Genomic DNA, 25,733 nt, shown 5'->3' on the forward strand with positions numbered 1-25,733 from the left:
TGGATTATGAGACAAAAGGACATTGTGAAAAAATCTGCAAAACCCACATTACCTCTCTTGTACAGCAGCAAGATACACAAACTTTGTGATGAACTCTTAGTTGGTCATTTTGTGTCTCTTTATGTATATATACATCTTATATATATTATATTATATATATCTTGACACATTGGGCCCCCTGTGTCTGTGCTGAGAAGGCCTATTCAGAAATCCATCCATGATCTATTAGTCCACTTCTATGTGGAAGAAAACTTTTATGAGGACAGTTTGCATATCTTAGCAGATTTTCGGGAGAAAGGGGGAGGAAAAAAAATCAGTAACAGGTAGGAAACAGCAACAAAACTTACAGATGTAGAACAATGCTCTAATTTTGTTGTCTTAATTGTTTTATCTTTGTTTGCATGTAGTTTACAATTGTACATTTTAGAACATGGACCTGATAAATAATGTCTTTGTTTTTATTGTTAATAATTATATTGCCAAGAAAACAATACTACTCAACTGGGAAAAGGTCAATATTTCACAATGGTATCGTGTCTCCTAACACAACAGTTATCACATGAAAAACAACCAGCACTGCAAAAGAACCAACTTGAACAATTTGATAAAATATATTTGACAACAAGCAGGAAAGAAAACTAGAAAAAAGTTTTTTTTTTTAAACAAGTGTATATGCTTAGGCATGAGCATAAATTATTAATAATATCTGTTTGTTTGTTTTCATTGTCTTTTGTTTGTTTTTTCTCTCGTTTTTTTAGTGAGAAAAATGAGGTAATAGAAATGTCCTCCGTTCAGAGTAGTCCTTGAATCTATCACGATTTATTTGAATTTACTACTTCCGTGATGGGCGGGACTAACGTCAGATTAAAAACAGAGTGACCAGATGTTTGGTGGGGTGTGCTAACTTATTAAACGCCACTTTATTTAAAAACCAGAAGTTGCTTCTTCAGTTACCAGGTAAAACGGGAAGGTAAACCTTACATGGAGCTATTTTCCATCCGTAAATGCGCGTCTTTTGGCGCGTGGATGTTGCTTCCTCACTAATGTTAGCTTGGACGAGAAGAGACGACGCGGAAAACGCATTTCGCTCCGAGTTTCTGTGTAAGTGTGATCACTTTGGATGAATTGAACTCATGTGGACATTTGCCATTAGAAATAAAAACATATTGATGTTTGTTGTTAATAGTTTGCTCGGGGTGCTGCTAACAAACGGCTGCAGTAGCAGAGCCACGCTGTACGTGAACGTGACGGAGCGTCATGACGTCTTTCTCCTCTGCACCGTGCACCGCTGGAGGGGTTTCCTCATGCATCCATGAGTTTGACAGCTTTGTGATTTACCAAACTGTGAGTACAAACAGGATGCCTTACATGAAGATTCAGGTAAATGCCACACACTATGATCTTTCTTTTTTCCTGTTGTGCTAGCTAACACAGCGGCTGTATGCTGTGTTTCCAAATATTACAGTAAATGTTTGTAAAAACGTACGGCAGACAGTACATATCTGTGAGATACCCTTGAAGATAAACTGCTGGATAGAAACACCACAGGCCCCCTGAAACGATATTAACATGACACTTAAGTCGTGATACAATATTATTGCAATTTTAAATGTTTTGCGATATGCTGAGTATCACAATAACATATATTGCGATTAATTACCTTATAAAAAACTTTGTCAACAGCTGTTTCTTTCTAATAAGATAAATTTATCAGTCTGTTCATCTTAATTTTAGTCGTTTTTGTTGCAGTATCTTGTATTAGGTGAACTGCAAAAACAATTGATTTTATTATTCTAGCAGGCAACCAAAAGTTTGATTTGTATTTGTAGTAAATGATGAAAAATCAATACTTTGCATGAGTGTACCTATACAGTATTGTGACATAAAATATCACGGTAGTATGCTGTAGTGATGTCCCAAGCCCATTGCTGGCTAACAGTGAAAAATAGTCTTTAGCTTTGTTTATTTTTTTTCTCTCTTTAATGTTTGCATAGGAAGCACTATGCATTTTTTTGGTATTGTACACACCGACAAACATCTGTGAACATATCTATAAATATATCAGGGTGTCTGCAGGTCCTTTTAAAAAAAGTCCTAAAATATCTTAAAATCTTAAAATCAATTACTTTATGCTTGCACTTACCTGTTGGAAAAATGTAGCTTTAACTAACATGCTCTAAAAACAGTATTCCTCCCTAAAACCGACCTCTGCACAGGTCCACATATAAACAATAGATCTATATACTCACCTGCAATGCTTGAACAAAAAAAAGGTGTATTGTCCAAAAATCGGTCTCAAATTTGGTTACAATTTATCTTGAAAAGGTGTTAAAAAGCAATAAATGTAAGTGATGGTGCCCTGTGTGTATATGCACCTAAAGTTTTTATAATGCATCCACATCCACGGCTGCTGTTTATGTCTGTTTAGGAGTAAATAATCAGCCAGGAGGCAGTCGGTGACTCAGCTGTATTTGATGTTTTTAAATGCTCCCTGCACAAATACAAAACTATTGGTTCCAATTTTTTTTTCTTAAAGGTGACCCATTTTTTCCACCATGGAGTAACATGACAACCCCTGACTAAGTTAAATATTTTTGGGATATTTCATCTTATATTCAATATGTAAAAATAACAACAGCAGATTAACTGCATACAAATGCAATAACTACAGGAGCTTTATGTACAAAGAAGGATTTGATGAATTTGAGCAGATTATTTCTTGTGAACTTTTTACACAAATCTTTAATGTAATTCTACATTTTTAACCAATATACATATTTACTTGACTTCTTCTTTGCTTTTTTTTTTAACAAATTCAGTGTTTTCTTCTTTTTAACTCTTGGCCATTATTCAGTTAGCTCTCTGGTTGTTTTAACTGTAGTTTTTTTAAATGCAGGAGGAGGTTTTTTAGCAGAGTGGAGAGTTGATATGAATTTTTATGATCATGCATCCTCCATAAATACTTTTGACCAATGCCAGCAAATTTAGCAACACAAACACATGCCTCATTCCTTAAAAGGACTCAGCTACCTGACATGTTAGTAATTTAAACGTACCATCTACGTCACAGCATAGTATAAATACTGTGTCAGCCAGCTTTCTATGTTTCGTGTCAGTTAGTCCGCGTTTAGTCTTGTCTCTGCCTGGGCTGACCACGAGCGCTCGTTGTACTCGTATTTGTTGTAGTTCGTCGTTGTCTTAATTCGTCTTTGTATCCGTCTTTGTATTCATACTCGCTTATTGTACTGGTATTTGTTGTAATTGTAATCATAATTGTATACTTATACTTTTACTCGTATTAAACTTGTAAAACTTGTACTTTAAAGGCCTCGAGACCCCCCATTAAGCTTTGGTGACCCCTAGAGGTCCTGCTGACAGGAAGAGCTACAGCATGTGATTATTCCTCTGTGTGTCTCCCCGTCATTCCCCTTACTCATCGCACTGCCCTTTCCACAAAGCTGCCACGTTTTTGTCTTTCTTCAGCATGACGGAGGTTGATGAGTGGGCCTCCAAGAGTGCCTCCGACTCTCGACCCCTCTTAGCACCAACTTTCAGAGCATCACAGCATGACAGGAAGTTCAGTAGAGCATATCTAGAGCAACATCCATCTGTGAAGCATTGTCTACTGCCGTTGGTACATATGACGGACATGGATGTAAACTGTAATTTGACTGGTTGGCCGTGGCAACCACCGTGAGGCGATAATTCTAGTTTTCTCAAATGTTTTCAACAAATGTTATGTCTAGTTATTTCCTTTAATGCTGTGAAGAATTGTGTGTCCTAGACCTTCAGCCACCTAGTTGCACACACACACACACACACACACACACATACACACACACACACACACACACAGAGATTTCTGCAGAGACTATTGGCCACCTGCTGCATCAAATCTGGAGCGTGATCCTTTGACTGGTAGAGCGAAGGGGTCAAAACTCAGAACAGCTGGAGGGTAATTACAGCTGATCGCGCTGCCCTCCAGTCTGCTCAGCGTCAGAAGCAAAACTACAACAATCTCACCACATCCGCTCTTCTTTATGTTGTTTCTGTGATTTTTTAAGCTGAAGGGGAGCACAGCTGGTTTTAAAGCATCTTTAAACAATCAGAATTCATATTGTCATATTGCAGTGATCGGGGGGAAAAAACATGAAATTGACCAGTACAGTCTTGCACTGGTCAGGAGGAGGAGGAGGAGGAGGAGGAGGAGGAGGAGCACTGTGGCTCCTCTCCCTGGTCATTATGGAATTTTTGCGTCTTGTAATTATCTGTCAGATAGCTCGGCCACTCCTTTCTGCTTCACCCCAACTAAAGAAAGCTGCTGCTGTGTCCTCCCTCTGAGTCAGCAGTCTATTTAAAGTGTGTCTTTGGCGAGACGTTTCCTTTTTTTAATGCTGTGCTGTGACAGAAGTGGGTAAAGATTTTAATTTTCCTGACTACTAAATGGGAAAGTGAGAGAACGTTAGATTGAATAGGCTTTAATTTCAGGCCTCAGGGTAACAAAACTGAAAAATTGAAAGGAGGTGTATTTTTTGAAATCCATATTGCTCAGCTGGACTGATGAAATATTGAGCTGCGACACTAACGAGAATCCACCCAGTATTGTCATTGACTGTAATGTGATAAGGAAACTTTTGATGAGTTTTGTGTGTGTGTGTGAGAGAGTGAGAGAGAGAGAGAGTGTGTGTGTGTGTCAGCATGTGCACAAACTTGCAACAGATATTTTATTACTTTCTTGACAAAAGGAAAGATTAAAGGGAGCTGGAAATACTGTAGTTCTATAAGTAGTATTTGAAGGTCAAATCCTTGTAAGAAATAATTTTAGTTACTTTCAAATGAGGTTATAATACCTAAGATTTTCTGAGAATGAAACCCAGTTTTTTATGTTATGTATATTATTTTTAGTACATTTTTGTAACAACCATTTATCTACATTCAGTATCACCAGCTTAAGTGAAAGGACGCTTTGCCTCATTATGTTTTTGTTTTACTCGCACTGTAGTTTCCTCTTGGATGCATGCTGCTTACACTCTGGGACCTGGTTGTTACTTTTTAATAAAGTCAGACCTCACATGTGCACTGTGTCCTCGAATGCACCAAAAACAGAAAAATAAGAGGACAATAACGCTCACGTCTAGATTGAGAAGGATTACTTCTGTATGAGTCTGCATGTTGTTTTTAAGAAAAATCCTGCTTAGTTTACCTTTTAAAGCGCACTTGCTGTAGCCTCCAGCTTAACAAACCAGGACTGAGGTCTTAAGTTTCATAACTTTAAATAGACAGGCAAAGTCCCTCCTGCTTCCGCTGTCCCCCGAGGGACATTATTTTTGGGAAAAAAAAAAAAAAAGTATTGTAGTGAATGGCTAGGGACACATAAGTTTTGGATCCTATGTGAGTTGTGTCATGGATTAAACATGTTTTTCAATTTAAAAGATGATTTTGCTAGTCAAGAAAATTGCAGTTTGTCATAAAACTATTTGGTTTTCTGTCAAACAGCTTTGTGAACTACGTCTCTCGTCTGCCGTGATGTATGTCGCCAGCTTACATAAAAATTCAGAAAAAAAACAAACATCAAATTTAATTTTTTCTCTGATAGAGCACCATTAAATGAAGCAGTAACACTTTTCACTATTGTCAGCGCTCGTGTGCCTGATGACAGCTGAAGGGCCGTTTACACAGCAATGGTTCTTGAATGAAACGTTAAACTTTTGTTGCAGTTTGGCTTTTAGTTCACACAAAAATGGCACTTTGGGGGCCTGAAAATGCTAACTTTTGAAACTGGGTTCCAGAGTGTAATTAAAAAAAAAAAATCCCCTCTGTCATTGTGTAAACTGGCAATGTGCAGATCCTATGAGAATGGTGACGTCACCGCTGCACTAAACGCATTTTGTTTCAGGCAAACAGCCCGAGTAGGAGGACGAAAATAACAACAATGGCGGACTACCGCGTTGTGTTTGTGCTGCTGACTTGACTGAGTTTTTTAACGCTCCTCCAGCAAAGTGATTGTGATTGTCATGTCTCGTGCACACGTTCGCCGTCGTCTTATTGTCTGTGTGCACTCATTGCTCTCTAGAAGAACGGCAACTACAGTTGAACTGCTAGCTACTGGCCTGGCACACATACTACAGCATTTTCAGTTGTTTTTGTGGATCAGTATACACAAGGATTGTTTTCACAATGTTATCACATGGATTTTTTTTTAAAATGCAAGGGAAAGACTTTTCCGTTTTTAGTAGAAACGTGGCCTGAAACTGGCTGAAAATCTTCGCAGTTTATGTTGCTGTCCTCTTTTTTTGTTGGTTCACTAAGAAGATGTATGTTGAACAGTCTGCTCCGCCTGTGTGGAGTCTGTCACTATGTTAATGTGACATTTGATGGTCTGGCCATAGGCACCCAGACTGATCACAATGGAAATGATTTGACACTTAAGGAACTGGTGGGATATAACTGTATATATATATATATATATATCAGTCTTTAATTACAAGTGCACATTTTTTGTTTTGATCATACAATTAACATACATAAAGAAAAAAAACATTACATGTCAACAGTTACAGTATGTTACACTGTATATGCCTTTGGGTTCTGTACACACTTAAGACACAGCATTGCTTAAGGCAATATACTGTACCATATCATACATATTGTAGTTTACAGTATTAAAATTACAGCCACGAAGAACGTCCCTGGAAAGTGACATGTTTGGATGGATGAAGACTGCTTCCCTCTGTAGATTCAGAGAAAAAAATGTTCTCTCAAGAGCCCGACATTGTGAACCTGTGCTTTAGTTCCTTAAGGAGAAGACCTTGAGTACATATTTTGTGGACAAACACAGGAAGTCCACTGCAGCACATTTAATGTCAACAGAACATAGTGGACTTTATTACAAGGTTTGTTTGACAACTCCGGGGGTGTTTGAAGGGTTGACATGGACAGTGGACATATTTTATATAATAGTTTTTCTCTGATCTTATTTGTCTTTGATAACTGGTAACATTACAGTGACACACAGGCTGGCGTCACGATATCCCCCTACAGACGACACAGAGAGGAAACTATGAATCTTACATTTGAACAACGTCGATAAATCCTCGGAGCCTTTGCATGCTAAATAAGACAGCATGCATGCATCATTTTCATCTGCCCTGTGGCTTATTTATTGATTTTAAAAGTTGGAGGAGAGTATAAAAAAGTTGAGAACATCACCATATTTATGTATCACCATAAAGCATCTTGTATCCAGGATTATTTTGATCCAAATGAGCTTAAAAGTTTGGACGAAATCATCCGTTTAGGCTCCCATGCTGAAGTGACAACATGATTTACCTCTTCCAGAGATAAGAGATATCGCGCTTTTAGCTGGAAAATGAGCATAAAGTAAGCAAAGAACACATTCCACATTAAATCAGTCACATTTCCTCCATTTCAGAGCCAATAATTGCTTCAAACATTTACATGAGAAAAATGTACATTTCTTGTGTCGTCAGACGGCAGCGTGGCTCGTTCCTAGCTGCTGATCTTGGTCAGCATCTTGTTTATGGCCTGTTTGACGTGTGTGGTGGAGCTTCGGCGTCTGGCCTTGCCCTGCACGGCCTTGCGGCGCCTCACCTCGCGGCACAGCTCGTGGAAAGCCTCGGCCACAGTGCCCCCCTCGTTGGCACACGCTGAACATTCATAGAAGGCGCACGCCATTTCAGCTGCCAGACGCTCGCCTTCCTCTGTGCCGACCTGCCGGACGTGGTCCAGATCAGACTTGTTGCCCACAAGGACCAGAGGCACATTTTTGGGCTTCTTCACCTCCTCTAGGAGACTTCGGAGCGGTGCCACCTCCTCAAAGCTTCCTCGGTCTGTGATGTCGTACACAATGACAAATCCGTCACCCCAACGCATGTGGCCCTCTTTCTGCTGGATGTCCTCCTGAGAAGAAAAACAAAAATTTGGTTACAACCTGTAACTGAAACTCCAATTTTGAAGATTCTCAAAGGAGTGGTGCAATATTTTGGTAAATTCACTTGCAGATAAATATATGATAAGATCAATACAGCTCTCATATCTGTATGCTAAGTGTGAAGCTGAAGCCAGCAGCCAGCCAAGACTGAAAAGCCTTGCTCTGTCTGAAGGTAATAAAATCTGTCCACCAGTGCCTCTAAAACTCACTGGTTTCCTTGTTTCATGTCTTTGTGCTCAGCTAAGCTTACTGGCTGCTGCTGCTGTAGCTTCATATTTACCATAGAAGAGTTTAGCATATCGCATATCTTTGTTTAATCACCATCAGCTGGTCCATTTAAATCATCACATACTCATTATATTCATTTCTGGCAATTTAAAGCCATGTTTACGTATGCAGCCCATCTAGTTTCTTTATGGAGAAGCATTTGTCTCCAGTTCCTCTCTGCTCTCTCCCACACCTGTCTAACGCAGAAATGAAATTCTGCGGCCGTCTGAGGATCGTAAACATTCAGGCATGTGCTTGTAATTTGATCAGGTTGAAGCAGAGACAGTTTCTCCGGTTATTATAACAGGACTTAAGTGGTCGTGTGGCAGACTTTTAATCGTAACCTGACTGGAGGGAGGCACAAAGATCCTGATCTCATAATTATTGTCAGCGGAAGCTTAAATAATACCACATCCCTCCTGAGGACAGACGACAAAGTTTGACGTTTGTATACCTGACCGACTTTTGAACCTGGAATTTACGAGCTCCCGAGAAGAATCCACCTCCACAAATCATTAAAAGGCTTCCCACAATGCTTTGATACAACAGAGTCAGGAGAGGCCGTGTCTGGGAACATTCAGACCTCATCCTAATGTCAGCTGAAAATAGACTACAATATAATGAGAGAGAGATGACTTGGCTGAAGTGTCGCAGGGGAAATCAGCCGCCAGCAGAACACCTACGCAGCTCTGCAGCATATTTATCTTCAGCCTGAGGACTTACGCAAGCTCTCCCTCATGGTCTGGACCCTGCGATGCTTCTACCAGACGGCAGGAAATGACCATCTTAAAGTGCCATTCAGTCTCATATCCACTATCACAATTACTCAGACGGTTTCAATTTCCAATTTCCAAAATGAGTGTTCAAATTTGTAAGCAAGGGCAGCGAGATACCTGAGGCTGATTTGCATTAGAAACAAAGTAGAAAAAAAGCGAAACAATCTCACTTTTGACTGTGAACCACAAAATACTTTGCTGACAATGAAGCAGGCAGTTAGTTGGAGATAAACTGGAAAAGAACGAGGAAAAAGAGCTCATTTATCAGGAAAGATTTTAGGTATTCCTTTTATTTTGCTGCTGTTGGATGTACACATTTTTCAACATTTTACTCCTAAATATGTTAATTCGAAGTCTAGAGAAGTATATAAAAAAACAACAACGAATACTCACCAAATAACTTAATGAGACAAGCTCAATTGCCACACGAAGTCCCACATCTTTAATGAATGATGTTGGAAATATGACTGAAAATGATTTTTTGTGCCTAAATGGTGTCATGCACTTAAAGTAGAGTAACAGTATTTGACAAGAAGTACGCAGCCATGATCCTTTGGTACATGATGAGCAGAGATGAGTTGAAGATGTTGATCGTAACTCCGTCCTCTGTGTTTTCGGTTTGAGACTTCAAATGCAATTTTTGACACAGAGATCATTTATCTCACCTGTCCTGCAGTGTCCAGGATCTCCATGGTGACGACCTCATCGTCAATGTTGGCTTGGTGACGATATGTTGACTCTGTAAAATGAAACACAAAAAGAGTTTTGGAAAAATTCAATACAATGTGACTCATCCATTGAAAGTAGTCTCCTAACATTGTGTGGAATAATGTCAAAGTCATTATTATGCACTTGAGTAACTAAATTACACATCACTGTGTAGGACGGCAGATTTCTGAATGAGTAGACAATAAGTCATCACTACTTAGATGCCAAATGTAATTCCGCCTCCTTTTTTTCATTTTTCTAAAATGATATTTTATGATATGATATGTGTCTGAGTAAATGAAGTGCTAAATTTGCTAAATTGATGTATGTCAGGCGTTAAGTGGTTTTAATCTTCCCAGTCCCTCCAGGTCACAGCACACTCACGTTATTTATATAAACTTTGCCCTCAATACCTTCTTGTCTTTTCCTTCCAGCAAGTACTGCTGCTGTGCTCGACAAAGCCAGACTTAATGTATCTGGCTTTAAAATGTCCCTTGAGAGACCTGTGTGTCATATATGTCCATGTTGTTCTTGACTGATAGAGGTCAAAACAAGGAGAAATATGCTTCTGTCTGGCTCAGACAGACACTGCATTGTCCAGAAAGGACATCGCATTACCATTTTCCTCGGTTCCTTTTCCATTAAATCATTATCTTGCATTTTGGAGCCAAAGGCTTCAGTTTTGTTTTTCTCAGCAGGCCTTTGGACCTTCCTGGTTGCTTTATGAAGGCTGACTCCTGCAGTGGCCAGAGTCGACCTGAGCTTCACCTCTGATGGTTTGAAAAGCAGGACAAGAGCTCCTTATTCCTGGCGCAGGAGCATAGTTTGAACTGTGGCTGTGACCTTTCGTTCTACCTTGAACAGCACAGGCGTTATCTGCCTAAATTGCCCGCTTGTAAAAGTCCCATCTGTGTAAACACCTGCAGCAGAGTGCACTGAAGCCTCTGAAACCCTCCTTGCAAAGAGAGAGATTCTGACGGATTTTGCCGTCATCTGAACCAGAGGGCGAAAGCCAGCGCTTTCTCAAAGCTTTCTGACTTTATGAATCAAGTCTTACAATAGCTTTCAGCTTGTGACTTATGACCTGCCTGCACTGGTATGTCTTGTTGTATGGGTTCTTTTGTGAAGGGAGAACATCAGAAAGCTTTACAAGAGGAGAAATCAATATTAGAAAAAAAACAGCAGACTTTCATGTTTACTTTAAGAAAATGATTATACTTTTCTCCCCCTCCTAACTTTTACCTTCTTTAATGAAAGAAAGAGATGTCGTCTGATGCAGTTCATCTTTTACACACATGATTTAACCAGGAAAGTTTCAATGTGCTCCAACTGTCTGTCACCTGGCATGTTGGTCATGGTATTTCAGGCATCATATTGCTTGTTTTTGTTCCAAAACATAAGAAACATTTGGTGCACACTCTGTTTTACTTCCACTTGATATCATGTTTGTGTGCCCTGCACTCTCTTTGCTGGAGAAATGTGCCTGATCTGTTTTACCAGCAGACAATGTGCTTTATTATCCTTGCAAAAATATAAAGCTGTATAGCAAGCTAATAGTTAACTGAGCTCATGTTTTCAAATCTGTAGACTGTATGCAGACTGAGAAAAAGGCATAAGACATCTTATTATACATTAAAAAAACTTGTAAAGATTCAACTGTAAGGACTGAAGCATGTAAAATGCCATGTTGGGCTACTAGATAGAAACTCTGTGGTAAAAAATAATTGAACACATAGGGTCTCACTCATGAAATGCGAGCAGTGAGCAGGGTTTGTAGAAGTAAATCTACGAGTATTCTGTCACTTATCAATATGTTAGTGGCTCTGATGTTTAAGTAGATACTAACAAAATCTACACCTGCCTCTGACCACTCGTAGTGTTCATGTAAATAAGGAATGCAGATAAATATTGCCTTGTCAAGAACGTAGGCTACAATTTGATTTCTTATTGTACTCTGTTACGTTCACAACGTGAGGATGCCTTTGAACGCGCAAGTTAAACATGAAAAAATAGTATAAACATTCTTTCAAGTGCTGATTTCAAAAACTCAAAACCACCAGTGGTACTAAAAACCTGTCAAATGTCGTCAGATCTCCATCAAAAAAGAGTTTAAAATAGATTCAGGAATTGTTGTTGCCTCTGTCTCAGCACGCTCAGCTTGCTGTGTCTCAGGTGTGCTCACCTCTCCGGGGGATAAACTACATCCTGTGACGTAAATGAAATTTCACAGAGAGCCAGAGGCGGAAGAGTGGTGATTTATAGCTTTTTAGCTGGAGGCACGAGGAGCATCTGCAAGGAGAAAAACCAGAGTCTCACACGGCGACCCCTGGGACAGACTATTTCAGGAGTCATCACTCCATCAGCTGCAAACAGCACCTAATCTGTCCACGTCCACCCCTCTGTGTATTTGTCACCGAAGACAGTGACAGGGGGCAGGGTCGGGATGATTTAACCAGCCTCATCATCCCACCTAAATGTCTCGGAGGGAAACAAAAGCAGTAATTTTCTTGGCAGCAAGCAATTCTTCCTTCATAATTCAAAACCCCTGACTGCCTGAGGGCTGTTTTGGCAGAGGGTGGAAAGAGAAAGTGTCACGCCAGACTCTAAGTGTCAAAACTGGAAACAGAATCCACTTTGTTGATACAGCTCCCAAATCTTTGGCTCTTACACATGCTTTACAGTATGTTATTTGCAAATGGTCATACCAGAAATTCCCTCCGGACTAAGTGATACAGTATTAAGAACTGCTGCGATTGTGACGCCAAACCGCAGTAGAAGTAGCAAAGTTAGTTTCTTTGTGCCAAAGGAGATTAGATTCTGTGAGTGGATGAAGTACAGAGACACAAATGACTAATGCAATATATCGTGGCCATCTGCCTTTTAAGTCGCTACTGTTTCTCATGTCAGCAAATAAGAGCCAAGTGGTCATCTTGTAACAAAGTTGTGCATATAGTCATGTCTTTTTGCAACATTTTTTTATGATGCAGGAAAACAGAACGCCAATTTGATGATACATGCCAGAAATGAGTCCAACAAACAACCCGAATCACAGAGCTGACGTATTGGCCGGTGGAGTCATCTGCAGGTGTCTGACAGAACATTTCACGCCTGCGGTTGTGTTTGGATGTAGACAAGCTCTCATCCTGCCACTAGAGTCTGAAATGCCAATTTGTCAGTCAAGCAATCCAAAACAGAACTTTATTTATGTAGTATCATTTTTAAAGTTTACACCAAGACACACATCGAGTAGACTCAGTACAGTCAGAGATTTTTGGGAGAGTGGAGAGTTGTTTTGGGTCACTTACACACAGTTGAGTCAGCCGCCCAACTGTTTTTCAACAATTTTTGCACCATTTTTGAGTTCAGGATCTTCTTGGCGGTCCGGAAATTGAACTAGAGTCATCCTCAATATAAATGTCCAAGTTTTTTTTTGTTTTCCAATAAGAGGCTCAGCTGTCTAGACGGCACTTTGCTTGAGCCAGCTGATGTGTTGTGGGTGCTCGTATTTAGAGGTGTAGACAACCTCTGCTCCGGCAGAGCCAGGACATGCTGGAGCAAAGATGGGCAGTTGTGTGCAAAGTGCAGATAAAGACGTGCTAATCAGCTAAACCTGATGTGGTCTTTGGGTGGGATGAGTGTCTACAAAAGCATCCATGGCACATGATTGCCTCAACCTGCATTGAAAGAGCCACATTTCCCAGCATGCCTGAGGACTGTGGTGGGTCCTCATTATAAAGAAGAACCTCTGAGCTTGCTCATGATCAAAATATATGGGCAGATAATAAATGCAGATGAATGGTAAGCTGTAGACGCTGGAAGCCTGATTGAAATAGATGAAGTGCAGCCCACATTTTGGCAGTAATCTTGAGTTTCTCAGACCAGCACTCTGCACGCATCCACCCCACCTGTGTGCTGTGCCCATAATTGCGCTTTAATAATGTGTTGAACACCTCATGGGTAATTTCAGCCAGGCAGTCTGATTGGTTGCAGACACCCTCCAACAGTGCTTTTATTCCCATTATGCACATCAAGCTGTGCGTTCTTGTTCATGAAGCCAGCTCTTGTGGTAACCGAGGCAGTTATCGCTTTTTTCTGCTCTCCGCTTCTTTTTTATGCTAAACCATGTGAACTATTCAAAGTTAACAGAGCACACGTGCTGTATGATTTTGGTACACACAATAATAATACACTACATTACAATAAGAGCTTTCTAGAGTGCTGCTGCTGAGCTATATTCTGAGGAAAGAAAATGATTCTTTCTTTCTAATAGCTGTGTACCTCTGTCATACCCTAAAGTTACATCTGTTGTGAACAAAAACAAGTCATTCAGTACCTGAAAATAAGTGTTCCCGTTTTGTTGTCCTTGGAGCTATCTGAACAACCTGCCAGCCATATGTTGTGAGGCAGAGAGTGTAATGGCTATGAGACTGCAATCATTATGTCGTTACATGAAGAGGTGATTGATTTAAAAAAAAAAAAAAGAGAGAATGTGCTCGCGAGTATGGTAATTGCACTCTGCTGAGATGCCGCACCTTACATCACTAAAAATAGAGATGGTATTGAAGAGAGCAACCATGTGAGCAGCCCAGAGACTCTGACCTGTTGTATACAGCCAGGAAATGAAAAGCATATTACAGAGGAGATGTGATGTCTTGTCTGCCCCATAATTACAGTGTAGGGAACTGGCTCAATCTGCATCGGTATATAAAAAGGTCAATTTAATTGTGCTGTCATGAGGGCAGACAAAAACCTCGTCTGCATTCAACCTAAATGCATCACTTTGACTTGTGCTTTTGGAATGAACAAAATGCATTGAATTCACAACATTGTTAATGATTTAATTGCTCACAAATATTTCTTTTTATCCTAATGCTTATTTTTCACCTATTGGTATAGCAAAAACTCATTAGAGAATTGACCAATGTCGCACTAACTACAACAATCTATTTTGGTTATATAAATCCTGAGATAAGTGGCAAACTTGTTTAATTCCTTTGTCAATTTCAGAGGTAACTGACCAATCTTTGTTTAATTAATTCTAACGGCCCAGATGAAATAATGTACTGTTGTGGATGGGTGCCCCAACAAAATCTATTGTAGTCACCTAAAAAAGTCAAAATCAGTTTAAGTGCACCGTATAATTGGAGTATTTTCAACTTACACATTAACTGACTGAGGCAGCGTCAGACCAGCAACTCCAGTGTTCTGTGACATAAAATTACTGTTTTTGTCTATGGAGGCTGGTGGCTTTAAGATAACAGCTTCTTTTTCCATAAAGGGCTATCTTCAACTGATATGGATTTTTTTTTAGTCGCAGAAAAAAGGAAAGCAAAAGTTGTAATGGTAGTACCAGCAGTAAAAGTAATAATAGTAATAGAAACAAATATCTGGTCTTACCGAGTGTTGGGTCATATTCCCAGATGAAGCGTCTAGTCAGAAATCTCACCACCAAAGCTGCAAAGAAAAACAAATAATATGATCAAAATATGAAAACAGCACAATAAAAAGTCAGTTGTTGTTTTAGGGCATATACCCATATGGATTATTATTAGTTAATGAGAACGATATTTGGAACAGATATTTACAATAAAACAAAAATATTTTTGTCAATATTTGGAATTTGGTATAAAGCAAACTCCAATGCAAAACTTTGTTTAAACGCCTTTAGCAAATTTTTAGTCAAAACTGAAATGCTCCACATTGTATACAATAAGTTCCTAGCATCTTTTTTTCTTCTTTTTTTAGAAAATCAAGTGAAATTTTAAATAAAAAATGAATAAATTAAAATAGCTCCCTGAGGTTTTATACAGTAAAAGTTCCTCCCATGCTGACTTTTCTTTACACTTTTTAATTAATTAATTAATTAATTTTATCAGCGATCATTAAAATAAAATGCTGATACAGATAATTGACAAAATGCCAAATATCAGCCCCAGTTATCGGCCAGGCCAATTACTCTATCGACTGAGTGTGGATTTCACTACACGAAAAATCGACTGGAAGTGCATGACCGTCCCTTATTAACGTTGCTGATTATATATCAGATGCTCCTGCTAATATCCAAATCCACTCACAGTGTGTCTTCTCAAACAGCTAATCAGCTGTGGATAACCACCACGAGGCCACACATCCTAACCACTTTAACACACTTCTCATCTAAATGCTAATACCTATTTGAACAGTTTCGGATCATTAAAGCAGTGCTTTAACAACCTTCAGGATGACGTATCGGCTCTTGATGTTCATCAAGAGCTGCTTTTTTTATATGGGATAGTTACCCTGCTCTTTAGAGCATCAGCCGTCATCACAAATAAACAAAACAACATCCCCAGCAGGCCAGTGACTCACTTTCTTAATGATTTACCATCAATATGTAATCTACCGCACGGAAATGTTGCTCTCCTTAATTTAGACAGAACCAGGAGGCCATTACCTCTGTAACACACGGAGCGACTAACTGCTGTTTGCCGGAGTCAAAGCACCTGTAAACACTCTTTTGAAAGATGGACTCATTTGAGGAAAGTGTAGGAACTGCATAAAAATATTCACGGGCGGATCAAAATGTGACAGCTCTGTGATACATGATTTTGTACTTGGCTGTCTTTCCCAGCAGCAGTTTCATCTAGAAGCCAGGATCCACTCTTCCATTTGATTTGTGGTATCAATGGGACCACACAAACCCCCAGCCCTCTCTGCTGCTTATTATGCTATTACCATTCCCTGGTACCTTCCAACTGAGCACTACGGTGTAATCTTATTACGACACCAAGCCTCGCGCTCGCATACACCTCCCTGGAAGTCACTGCAGGAGATGTATGCCTCACTTATGTTGCAGTTTATATAAATACTACGTCTCTCCCTTTAGTGAGGTTAATGGGCAGGCATGATGCCAATGAGACTCTATATGGCAGGCCAGTGACTCACTTTTTGCGTATAGGAATAAGCAAACATGCATATAGTATGTAGCTATTTATTCACGTGTTTCCCAGAGAAAATACATTTTGTGTGCATGTGATAAAAAGCTTAAAGAATCCTTTTACATTGTTGGGAAGTACACTTAGATTTCACAGGGCCTTTTCACACCTTAAAGTCTAAACCGAGGTCCGCATTTTGTTACATCGTCTCGCCAATATTTGATCTGGCTAGCTTTGGTTTCGCATTGCGCTTATGTGAGTGCATGAAAGAACTATACATGACATACCTATGTCCTGTCTCCATCACCTGCATGAGCTGCGCCTCCTGTAGAGTTGCAACAGTATGAGATATTCTTGGTGCGATAACTGTCTTTCAAAATATTGCAGTTTTATGGTATCACTGTATTACAGAATTATTTTTATCAGTCAGAGTGACTCTTAAAGGAAAGAAAATCCAACGGCTAGTTTTGGTTGAACCAATGTTTTATCACCATAATTAAGACTTGAAAACCATATTTTTAAATGGAAGTATGTGTATCTCCTTTTTGAAAAGAACCAAAAAATAAATGTGAGATTCTCTGTCCTCTCCTGATGTGCTACTGGAGCTCATTTTGTTACGATGGGTTGTTCATGGACAAAGTCAAACCCACACTGTACATTTACTACCACTCAACTGCTAATTTGTCCTCTGTCTCGTCTCGTCACCTGTTTGCTCTGTTTACAGCCACCGTCACTCTCTCTGTGTTGCTTGTGCTCGTCTTTACTTGTTCTGTTAGCACTGTATTTCATTATTCGGTGTTTTGAACAGCTTCACTCAAAGGGAAAACGTTTGCAGACCAGTAAAGGCACCCTTTTTGTTTGCTTTTTGTTGTTTGCTAAAACACACCAACAAGCAAGTGTTCACGCTTTCGATCCATTTCTCTGCGGGAGCTGTCATGTGCCTGAGTGACTCCCTATGGGCCTGAGTGGTCCACTTGAGTCAAGGCGTGTATCTGTGTTCTCAGACAAGTTGGCTGAGCTGCTGCTCGGGGCAAAGAGACAATGGGGAAACAGCTCTGCCTTTGAACTTGGGGGGAAAAAAAACATCCATCTTAGCCGGGCCTTTTTTCCGCTCATAATTAGCCACGACAACGAACGGGAAGAAAACCTATTATGTCGGCCAGAGTGTCGCTGCCACGTTTCATTACGCTCCCAAAGGACTCAAGTCCAGCCTTTGAGCTCGGGGCAGTGTGAGAGCCTGGTGCTCAAACGGTACAATTTGTCATTGGCACATAGGGAGTAGCTATAGAAAGCTTCACCTTAGTGTCTTTTTATTACCCAGAACATGTCTTTTACTTCACAATATTACATCAGATTGTCTTTTCATTAGCATTAGTCCGCTGAATTCACCATGTACAGAGAGACGGGCAGTAACATTATTTCTTTTTTCCTCCTTTGAAAAAGCCTGTTTTGATTTTCTTCCTCTTTCGGAAAACACTTAATGTGTTCTTCAGTTCTTCAGGTGAAGGAAGAGTACATCATGTACCTTTAAATTATTTCCTGAATGCGCTTAAAGCAGAACAGCAGCAGATAATTTGTCATGCTGCTGAGAAGGCGAACTGACATGAACGTCTCTTCTCCAGGCACATTTTCTCCTCTTGTTGCTGACTGAATTTCCCACTGACATTATTCCATGTTGTTTCGGCTGCACTGGCCTGGATTCCAGGTGGACAGAACGACCAATGGGGTGTGAAGTCCTTTCCTCATTAGAGGTAACTGTATATCCTGCTTTTCATCGCCACTGGTAGAAATGTACACATGGAAGAGAGGAGCCTTTGTTAACGTGCGTCAGTATAGACATTGTGGCCCAGGATCACTACAGGTTTGCAGAGGGAATAATGTGCTCCATATCACCAAGCTGAGCAGATCACAAAGGCAGGCGATTCACTGACTGTGTGCAGTGAGAGGAAAGCTGATAACAGCGCTGGAAAAAGAAACCTCTTTGCACCTGTCGCAGATATACATACCACTGCTGTGGAAATCTCATAGCACCAGTTCTGCTCCATTTAATTGAAGGTAGGGATGTAACGGTTTGTAAGAATACACGGTATGTGGATAGATGCATGAAATAAGAAATGAAAGTTCATAAGTGCGAGCCACACCCAGAAACTTTAGCTGTGAGCAACATTTGCTGATGATACGTGTCCTTTTTTTATGTTAGGGATTGTGCCAGCTCCCAGCACTGTTTCTCTGTAAAGACATTTAGTATTTGGCAATTTAATCTCCAACAAGGACAGAATGCTGGCGTTGCTCCATTGTAGCAGGTTATGTGAATGGAAACACATTGAACACGATAATGCACATTCAGTGGCATCGCACAGATGGGCTGATGGTGATTAGTGTTTGGTTGCCTTGAATGTTAAAATATAGCCAGATCGGAACTAATTTAAACACTCCTCCTGATGCACAAGTTTCAATTTTATTATTCAGTGTATTTTAGTATTTTCATTTTCATAGCATGAGAGATGCCTTTTTAGTTTTATAATCTAAAGAGACCTGTTGCTTTAATGTCAGTATAATGTAATTTAGAAGTGTTTAAATGTTCTGTACATGAGTAATGAAGATAGTTTACTGATGTTGCCAGGAGGAAAAATGCTGCCTTAGTCCCTATAGAGAGGATTCCTGTCATGTTGACTTTTGCCATATAATATCTGTTATCTGGCATGCTGACAAAATCCATACACTGTTGCCTTCTGGAGCTGGGCTGCTGTGTCTCTTACATTCCTAAAAACTTGATTTTTCTCAACAAATACCACAGCTGAACTGTGAGTTGAGAAAAACTGGTCTGATTTTATATAATTCTCCAGGCCAGACTTCACAGGGGCTCTGTGAGTGGATGGATGGAGGAGTGCCGAGTTTTCAGATTTGCGTCAAACACATCATCCATGGGAGGTGTTTGCCAAAAGCAGCTTTGTCCAAAGTGACCTAATCACATTAATAGCAGAATGTTGGACTAATTGCAAACAAAGCGAGAGCAATTAGCGGCGCCCATGGCCCTGCTCTGAGCCGGCGCTGTGTTACTCATTGAACAGTCTCTATTGATTCCCCACGGCCATCAGACGGACACCCACAGCTCTTTGGTTCGCTTCGGCCACAAAAACACCTCTTTACTGGCAAGTAGAGCTCTCCCAGCGCTGTGCAGCCGCAGTCAAGTTTTGTACCTATTGTGTTCACGTCACGGCGGGTCATGTCATTCTGACCAGCGCTCCAGATGAGACTGGATGTGAAATGGTTAGACTGGGTCTGACTGAAAAATCACACAGCAGAACCAGAAAAGTGCCAGTGCTTAATCCAGGGGAAAAAACATTCAAAACCACACAAGCAAAAAGTAGCGACTCAATATGTATTCTAAATAAATTCTTCACTGTACTAAAAGTATTGTAGAAAGTGTAGTAATCCTGTAGTAAAGTAAACGAAAATCCAAGCCAAGCTGCAGTTACCCTAATGTTGTTGCAGTCTGTATCTGTGGCTGCAGAAACTGCACTTTAAAACAGCCAGGGAGACAGAAAACTAGAGAACTACTGCAAGATTACTGAATCATGCAACAGCCAGCTGTGAGATAGCTACAAAAAGCCAAACCCTTTAATAACATAACTAATGAGACAGGTACATCAAGAAATAGCCATCGCAAATTAGCTCAGATTATTAATGCTGCAGTGTGTGCCATTTGTTTCCGATACATACTTGAGATACACAAAAAACATTTTGATTTTGGATACAGTGTTTTCGTGCTTGCATTCCAGGAGTATTCAATTGTAGAGTCTAGTCTCTGCATTTTTAGATATTACTGGATTTAGGTTCTTAGGTTTTTGTGTAAAATAATCAGCAGAAAAAGGCACATATTACACCTTTCTGTGGGTTAATTTTGCAGCCAGGCCCAAAAGTTTCAGCTTCACTGCGTCTGCAGTTCCTGCTCTTTCCCTTGTTAGGGCAGTATTGATGGAAAGCACCCCGTTTATTTTAGCGCACATACATTTAATGCTTTTTTCCATGTTTGCGCTGTATATGGACTGAATGTTCTCAGTGATTCAAGAATAACTTCATCTCTATTATGCTGATGAGAACTCAGAAATATTAAGAATGCCAGACATTTGAATATTTCATCGGTGACATAAAACCCTCAGCGACCTCCAGAAAATAATCAAGAAGAACAATTTCAAGTGTACATGGAGTTCCATCTTGCTTCTGATTTAGACTGATTGTAATTTTCGGCTCTGCTGGATGATGTTCCCGGACTTGTTGTAAGTTTGCTCTTCAGCTGGCAGAAAAACACTGTTTTTCTCTTGTTTTATGTGAGCAGAGGAGGGGTAAATCATTAACCAGATGAGTTGTTTCTGGGGTTTTATTGCATTTCTGTCAGAAGAAGTGCAGACACTCGCTGCTCTCTGTTATCTTGGCAGACAAGAAGCTACAATTTGGACTTAATATGGCCCCCAGATGCTTGTAAAGGACTTTTGAAATATGATGTTAACCAGAATCTTCCTTGAGGGAAAAAAGGTTATAACTATCCCTTTTTCAACCAGAATCTTCCATCATTAAAGGTTCTGTATGTGACATATTGAGCCGTAATAAAGCTGCAAATTATGATTTGCTATATGAAGTTATAGTGGAGTAATAGTGATCTGAGCAGAGAATTAAGCTACACTCCCTGTGTGTGTGTTGTAATCTGAGCTTTTGTGTGGTTTGCTGTAGTAAGCCGGTCTGGCCGTGCATGAATGTTCGTGCATGTGTGCATTTGCTCGCTCAACAGCATCACTTTGCACCATCTCATACGGCAGTTACTGCTGGCTGGCCATCAAAGAACAAGAGTTGACGAAGGCCAACAGTTGCATCAGCTCATGTTGCATTTGTCTTAAGCAAAAAGTTGCACTTGAACACACCACGAAGACTACTGCCAATGGCCAGCTAGCACATATGTTCTGCACCTAGAGAACTCACACCAGCAGGCAGCAGTAGTCTGTATTTGTCATTATAGTCATCACTTATGCAGACAAGGTCCGACTAGTGCCAACGGTGCAGGACACACTTAAAAACCAAACCGACAGGCCCTCACCAAAGGCCCAATATTAACCAACAGTCCACTGTCAGTCTGTTTGACAGGCCTTATTATCGTTGTTTGGTGCTGTTTATGGATTTATAACCGTTACCTGCTAGCTGCTGGCACAGCCACCAGCATATTTAGAACCATGTCAAGACAGCTCATACACTCTGAAATTTTGCATAGAGCCCCTTTACATTTATGCCATGAATATGCCCAACATTTTATCCTTTGGAATAAAAAAGCATGTCTAGTAATTTGGGATTTTAAGGCTTATCATTACTACCTTAAATGACTGTGAAAATACTACTTTTGTATGCAGCCCTTTTCTCTAATCAATACCCTCACCACTTACTACCAGAGATACTGAGAGGAGATTGCACGGCTTTGTGCACTGATCATTGATTTATGATTTTCTGCAAATTCACTCAGCAGTTCAAAGGAAACTGAGAGAATGAGGACACTTTGGTCCTGCGGCTTTGCTGAGCCAGTTTTGTCAAAGCTCAAATATTAATCCTGAGCATCTGTAGAGCTTCAGCATATATATATATATATATATATATATATATATATATATACATATATATATATGTAGTACTACTGGATTTAATCACTGTCACTTAAGGATAATTGGAAAAACATGATTTACATGCATTTTAATGTTGCATGGGAGTGTTCTCACATACGCACGCACGCACGCACGCACGCACGCACGCACGCACGCACGCACACACACACACACAGAAGTGACAGCCCTAATGCTAGAAACAGGCAAACAGATTAGCTACAAAAGCAACCAAACCACTTCCTGAACAGGAGGTCAGGTCACTGTTTCCAGTCTCAGAGCTTTCCCAGAGTTCCTTTCACCACCAGTTTTTCCCAGGGGTCCGTCTGCATCCCTAAACACCAACACCAAGCCTCTCTGGAACTGCTGGATAGACATAAACTGAATTTCTCACTATATAGAAATGTATGTATGTCTGGAGAACAGGGACTTCTGGGAGTCCCCACAGTGCCATTTGTCTATTGCCAAATATAAATGAGATCAAGTCTGACATGTTATCATCTCTGCCCCATCCAGATCAGATTACAGCTCGCCAATCAGGCTCCATTCATATTTATTCTGAAATCTAATCAGCACTCTTTAAGAAGGGATGTGGGAAGGCTAAAGTGAGCGCAGCAACAATAACACACAAGGCAGCAGTAAACATGTCATCTAACTCGAGTCATGGCGTCACTGTCTGAACCAATCAGGAACAAATATTTCACTCTGTGTGAGCTGGAGTTCAGGGGAATCTATCTATAGAGCCAAACTGTGGTTCTGAACAGTAAGATGCAGCAGACAAAATTTTGACAAAAACAAACACGTAACAAGCTATTTTAAGGTATTAGAAAACACAGAAGAACATTTTTTTGAGCAGCATGTCCTTGTAGATTTTGAATAAACTGAGCGTTTGCTGATCCCCAACCTCCCAGAGATTATTTAATCATAGTTTAGCAACACGAACAGAGCACAGTTTGTTTTGTTACCCCTCCAAAACCAAAATGCATGACCCCCCAAGAGGGTTGGTATCTTTGTCATTTTTTTAACCCCTGATAAGTTTGCACTGCCAGTATTTTAGCATCATGTTATATATGTAGCTATCAAGACCCTTTTTACAAGATTATCCTTTCAATCAGCCATAAGCATTAAAAGTCAGCCACCAACTCACAGAGCTAATGTTAGCATTCATTAGTTGGCTAGCTACAGCTGACAAAGTCTGCCAACAACTGTTCTCATCTCAGTTGGCAAAATCTGTACCTATTAGAAATGAGAGACCTGCTGTTGTCCACCTCTGTCTGAAATAAATGATCTATTTTTTTCAGAAAATACTAATTGTGAGTAGTGCATTTGCCTCCGTTACAATCATAAATCCTATTAGAGCCATGTGAGAATTGCTACATCCATAGCAACAGTGACTACAGGGGAAGGGGCTTAGCAAATGATCAATTGAGCCATCAGCTACCTGCTTTGCTGTCCTTTGTTGAGAGTGATTGCTTTCCACACTGCTCAGTTACGCTTCAGGATTTCGATTATCTTTGCAACCCAGATGGTAATTGAAAAAAATGCAACTTAATGCATCGTTTCCCACTGATCAGAAAATATTTCAGTTACATGCATCCTCGAGGAACAATATCTTTTCCCAAAGTAATACTTAAAGAAATCTATCATCTGGCTTGTTGTCCAAATCATATTACAACTGGCCAGTAATTATGACTCATCGCTTTTCTGCTGTATGCCTGTAAACTCATTAGTGACTAAGGTTTGCAGATTCCTGGTTATTATACACCATTTAACTAAATTAGATGTGGGGCATAATCAGCACAACTGTTTCTCTGAGAATAATAGACCAGCTTTCAGTTTTAAGCCATGCTTGACGAGTCATTAGCTGTGGGATAATAAATAATTAGGCCTACATTCATAAACAATAAATGACATGTTTTAAATGAACAACACAGAGCACGAACCATGCGAGGACCCTCTTGGAATGCAAGGATTTATTATTTTTCTGCCGAATTAATCTGATTTTTGGAGGTCTAAATGGGATGTGAGGAGTTTTGGCTCAGTGGTTAAATGAGACGGTTAATGTAATTGAGGTTGGTGGTTCAAGTCTTATCTGGGACAAGTGACATTTGAAGTTTATGGCATGAATGAAATAAAATATTGGCTAATATATCTGTGTGCTCTGCTGATATAAGTCATATATGATGTATCTCGAAATGAACACTTAAAAGACACAATTATCTCTTGAATTTTCATATACTGAATACTGAATTTTTCCTGCCAAGAACTTGATTATCAGCCTGACTCATATGTCAGTTAAGTTTTCAACAGACACTGCCAATACAGAGCTAAAGGGAACGTCAAAAACATGCAAAGTGTGCAGAGGTTTGGCTCAGTGGGTAAAGCAGGTGGTTAGTATACTTGGGGTTGGTAGTTCAAGTCTTATCTAGGACCAGTGACTTTTGGAGGCTGCTGTTTTAGCACAGAGCTAAAGGGGACGTAAAAATAAATGAATGTGTCTGGAGGTTTAGCTCAGTGGGTTTAGCAGGCAGTTAGTGCCCTTGAGGTTGGTGGTTCAAGTCTTATCTGCGACTAGTGACTTTTAAAGACTGCTGTCTTAGCTCAGTGCTAAAGGGAACGTCGAAAACACACAAAGTGTGCAGAAGTTTGGCTCAGTGGGTAAAGCAGGTGGTTAATGTGCCTGAGGTTGGTGGTTCAAGCCTTATCTAGGACCAGTGACTTTTGAAGACTGCTGTCTTAGCACAGAGCTAAAGGGAACGTCGAAAAAATGCAAAGTGTCTGGAGGTTTAGCTCCGTGGGTTAAGCAGACAGTTAGTGTCCTTGAGGTTGGTGGTTCAAGTCTTATCTGCGACTAGTGACTTTTAAAGACTGCTGTCTTAGCTCAGTGCTAAAGGGAACGTCGAAAACACATAAAGTGTGCAGAAGTTTGGCTCAGTGGGTAAAGCATGTGGTTAATGTGCCTGAGGTTGGTGGTTCAAGTCTTATCTAGGACCAGTGACTTTTGAAGACTGCTGTCTTAGCACAGAGCTAAAGGGAACGTCGAAAAAGTGCAAAGGGTCTGGAGGTTTAGCTCCGTGGGTTAAGCAGACAGTTAGTGTCCTTGAGGTTGGTGGTTCAAGTCTTATCTGCGACTAGTGACTTTTAAAGACTGCTGTCTTAGCTCAGCACTAAAGGGAACGTCGAAAACACACAAAGTGTGCAGAAGTTTGGCTCAGTGGGTAAAGCATGTGGTTAATGTGCCTGAGGTTGGTGGTTCAAGTCTTATCTAGGACCAGTGACTTTTGAAGACTGCTGTCTTAGCACAGAGCTAAAGGGAACGTCGAAAAAATGCAAAGTGTCTGGAGGTTTAGCTCCATTGGTTAAGCAGGCAGTTAGTGTCCTTGAGGTTGGTAGTTCAAGTCTTATCTGACACAGGTCAATTTTGGAGTTGGGTTGAGAGACAGGAAGGACAGTCAAGAGACAGTAAGTTGGGGGA

General features: G+C 40.2%; 1 protein-coding gene across 1 annotated transcript in view; it reads right to left on the reverse strand.

The window, feature by feature from the left end:
* Positions 1-6,437: 6,437 nt before the first annotated feature.
* The window catches only part of rerg (RAS-like, estrogen-regulated, growth inhibitor), a 58,144-nt gene continuing 38,848 nt past the window's right edge, over positions 6,438-25,733 (reverse strand). The window contains exons 3-5 of the mRNA XM_042511487.2: positions 15,100-15,156; positions 9,660-9,733; positions 6,438-7,920 (exon numbers count right to left, since the gene is read on the reverse strand). Coding sequence (XP_042367421.1) covers positions 7,510-7,920; positions 9,660-9,733; positions 15,100-15,156 — 542 coding nt within the window. The 3' untranslated portion in view covers positions 6,438-7,509. The remainder of the gene's footprint in view (positions 7,921-9,659; positions 9,734-15,099; positions 15,157-25,733) is intronic.

The sequence above is a fragment of the Plectropomus leopardus genome, chromosome 22 (assembly GCF_026936395.1).
Source record: "Plectropomus leopardus strain MGB_pleo_1.0 chromosome 22, ASM2693639v1, whole genome shotgun sequence".
In the NCBI taxonomy this organism is placed as follows: domain Eukaryota; kingdom Metazoa; phylum Chordata; class Actinopteri; order Perciformes; family Serranidae; genus Plectropomus; species Plectropomus leopardus.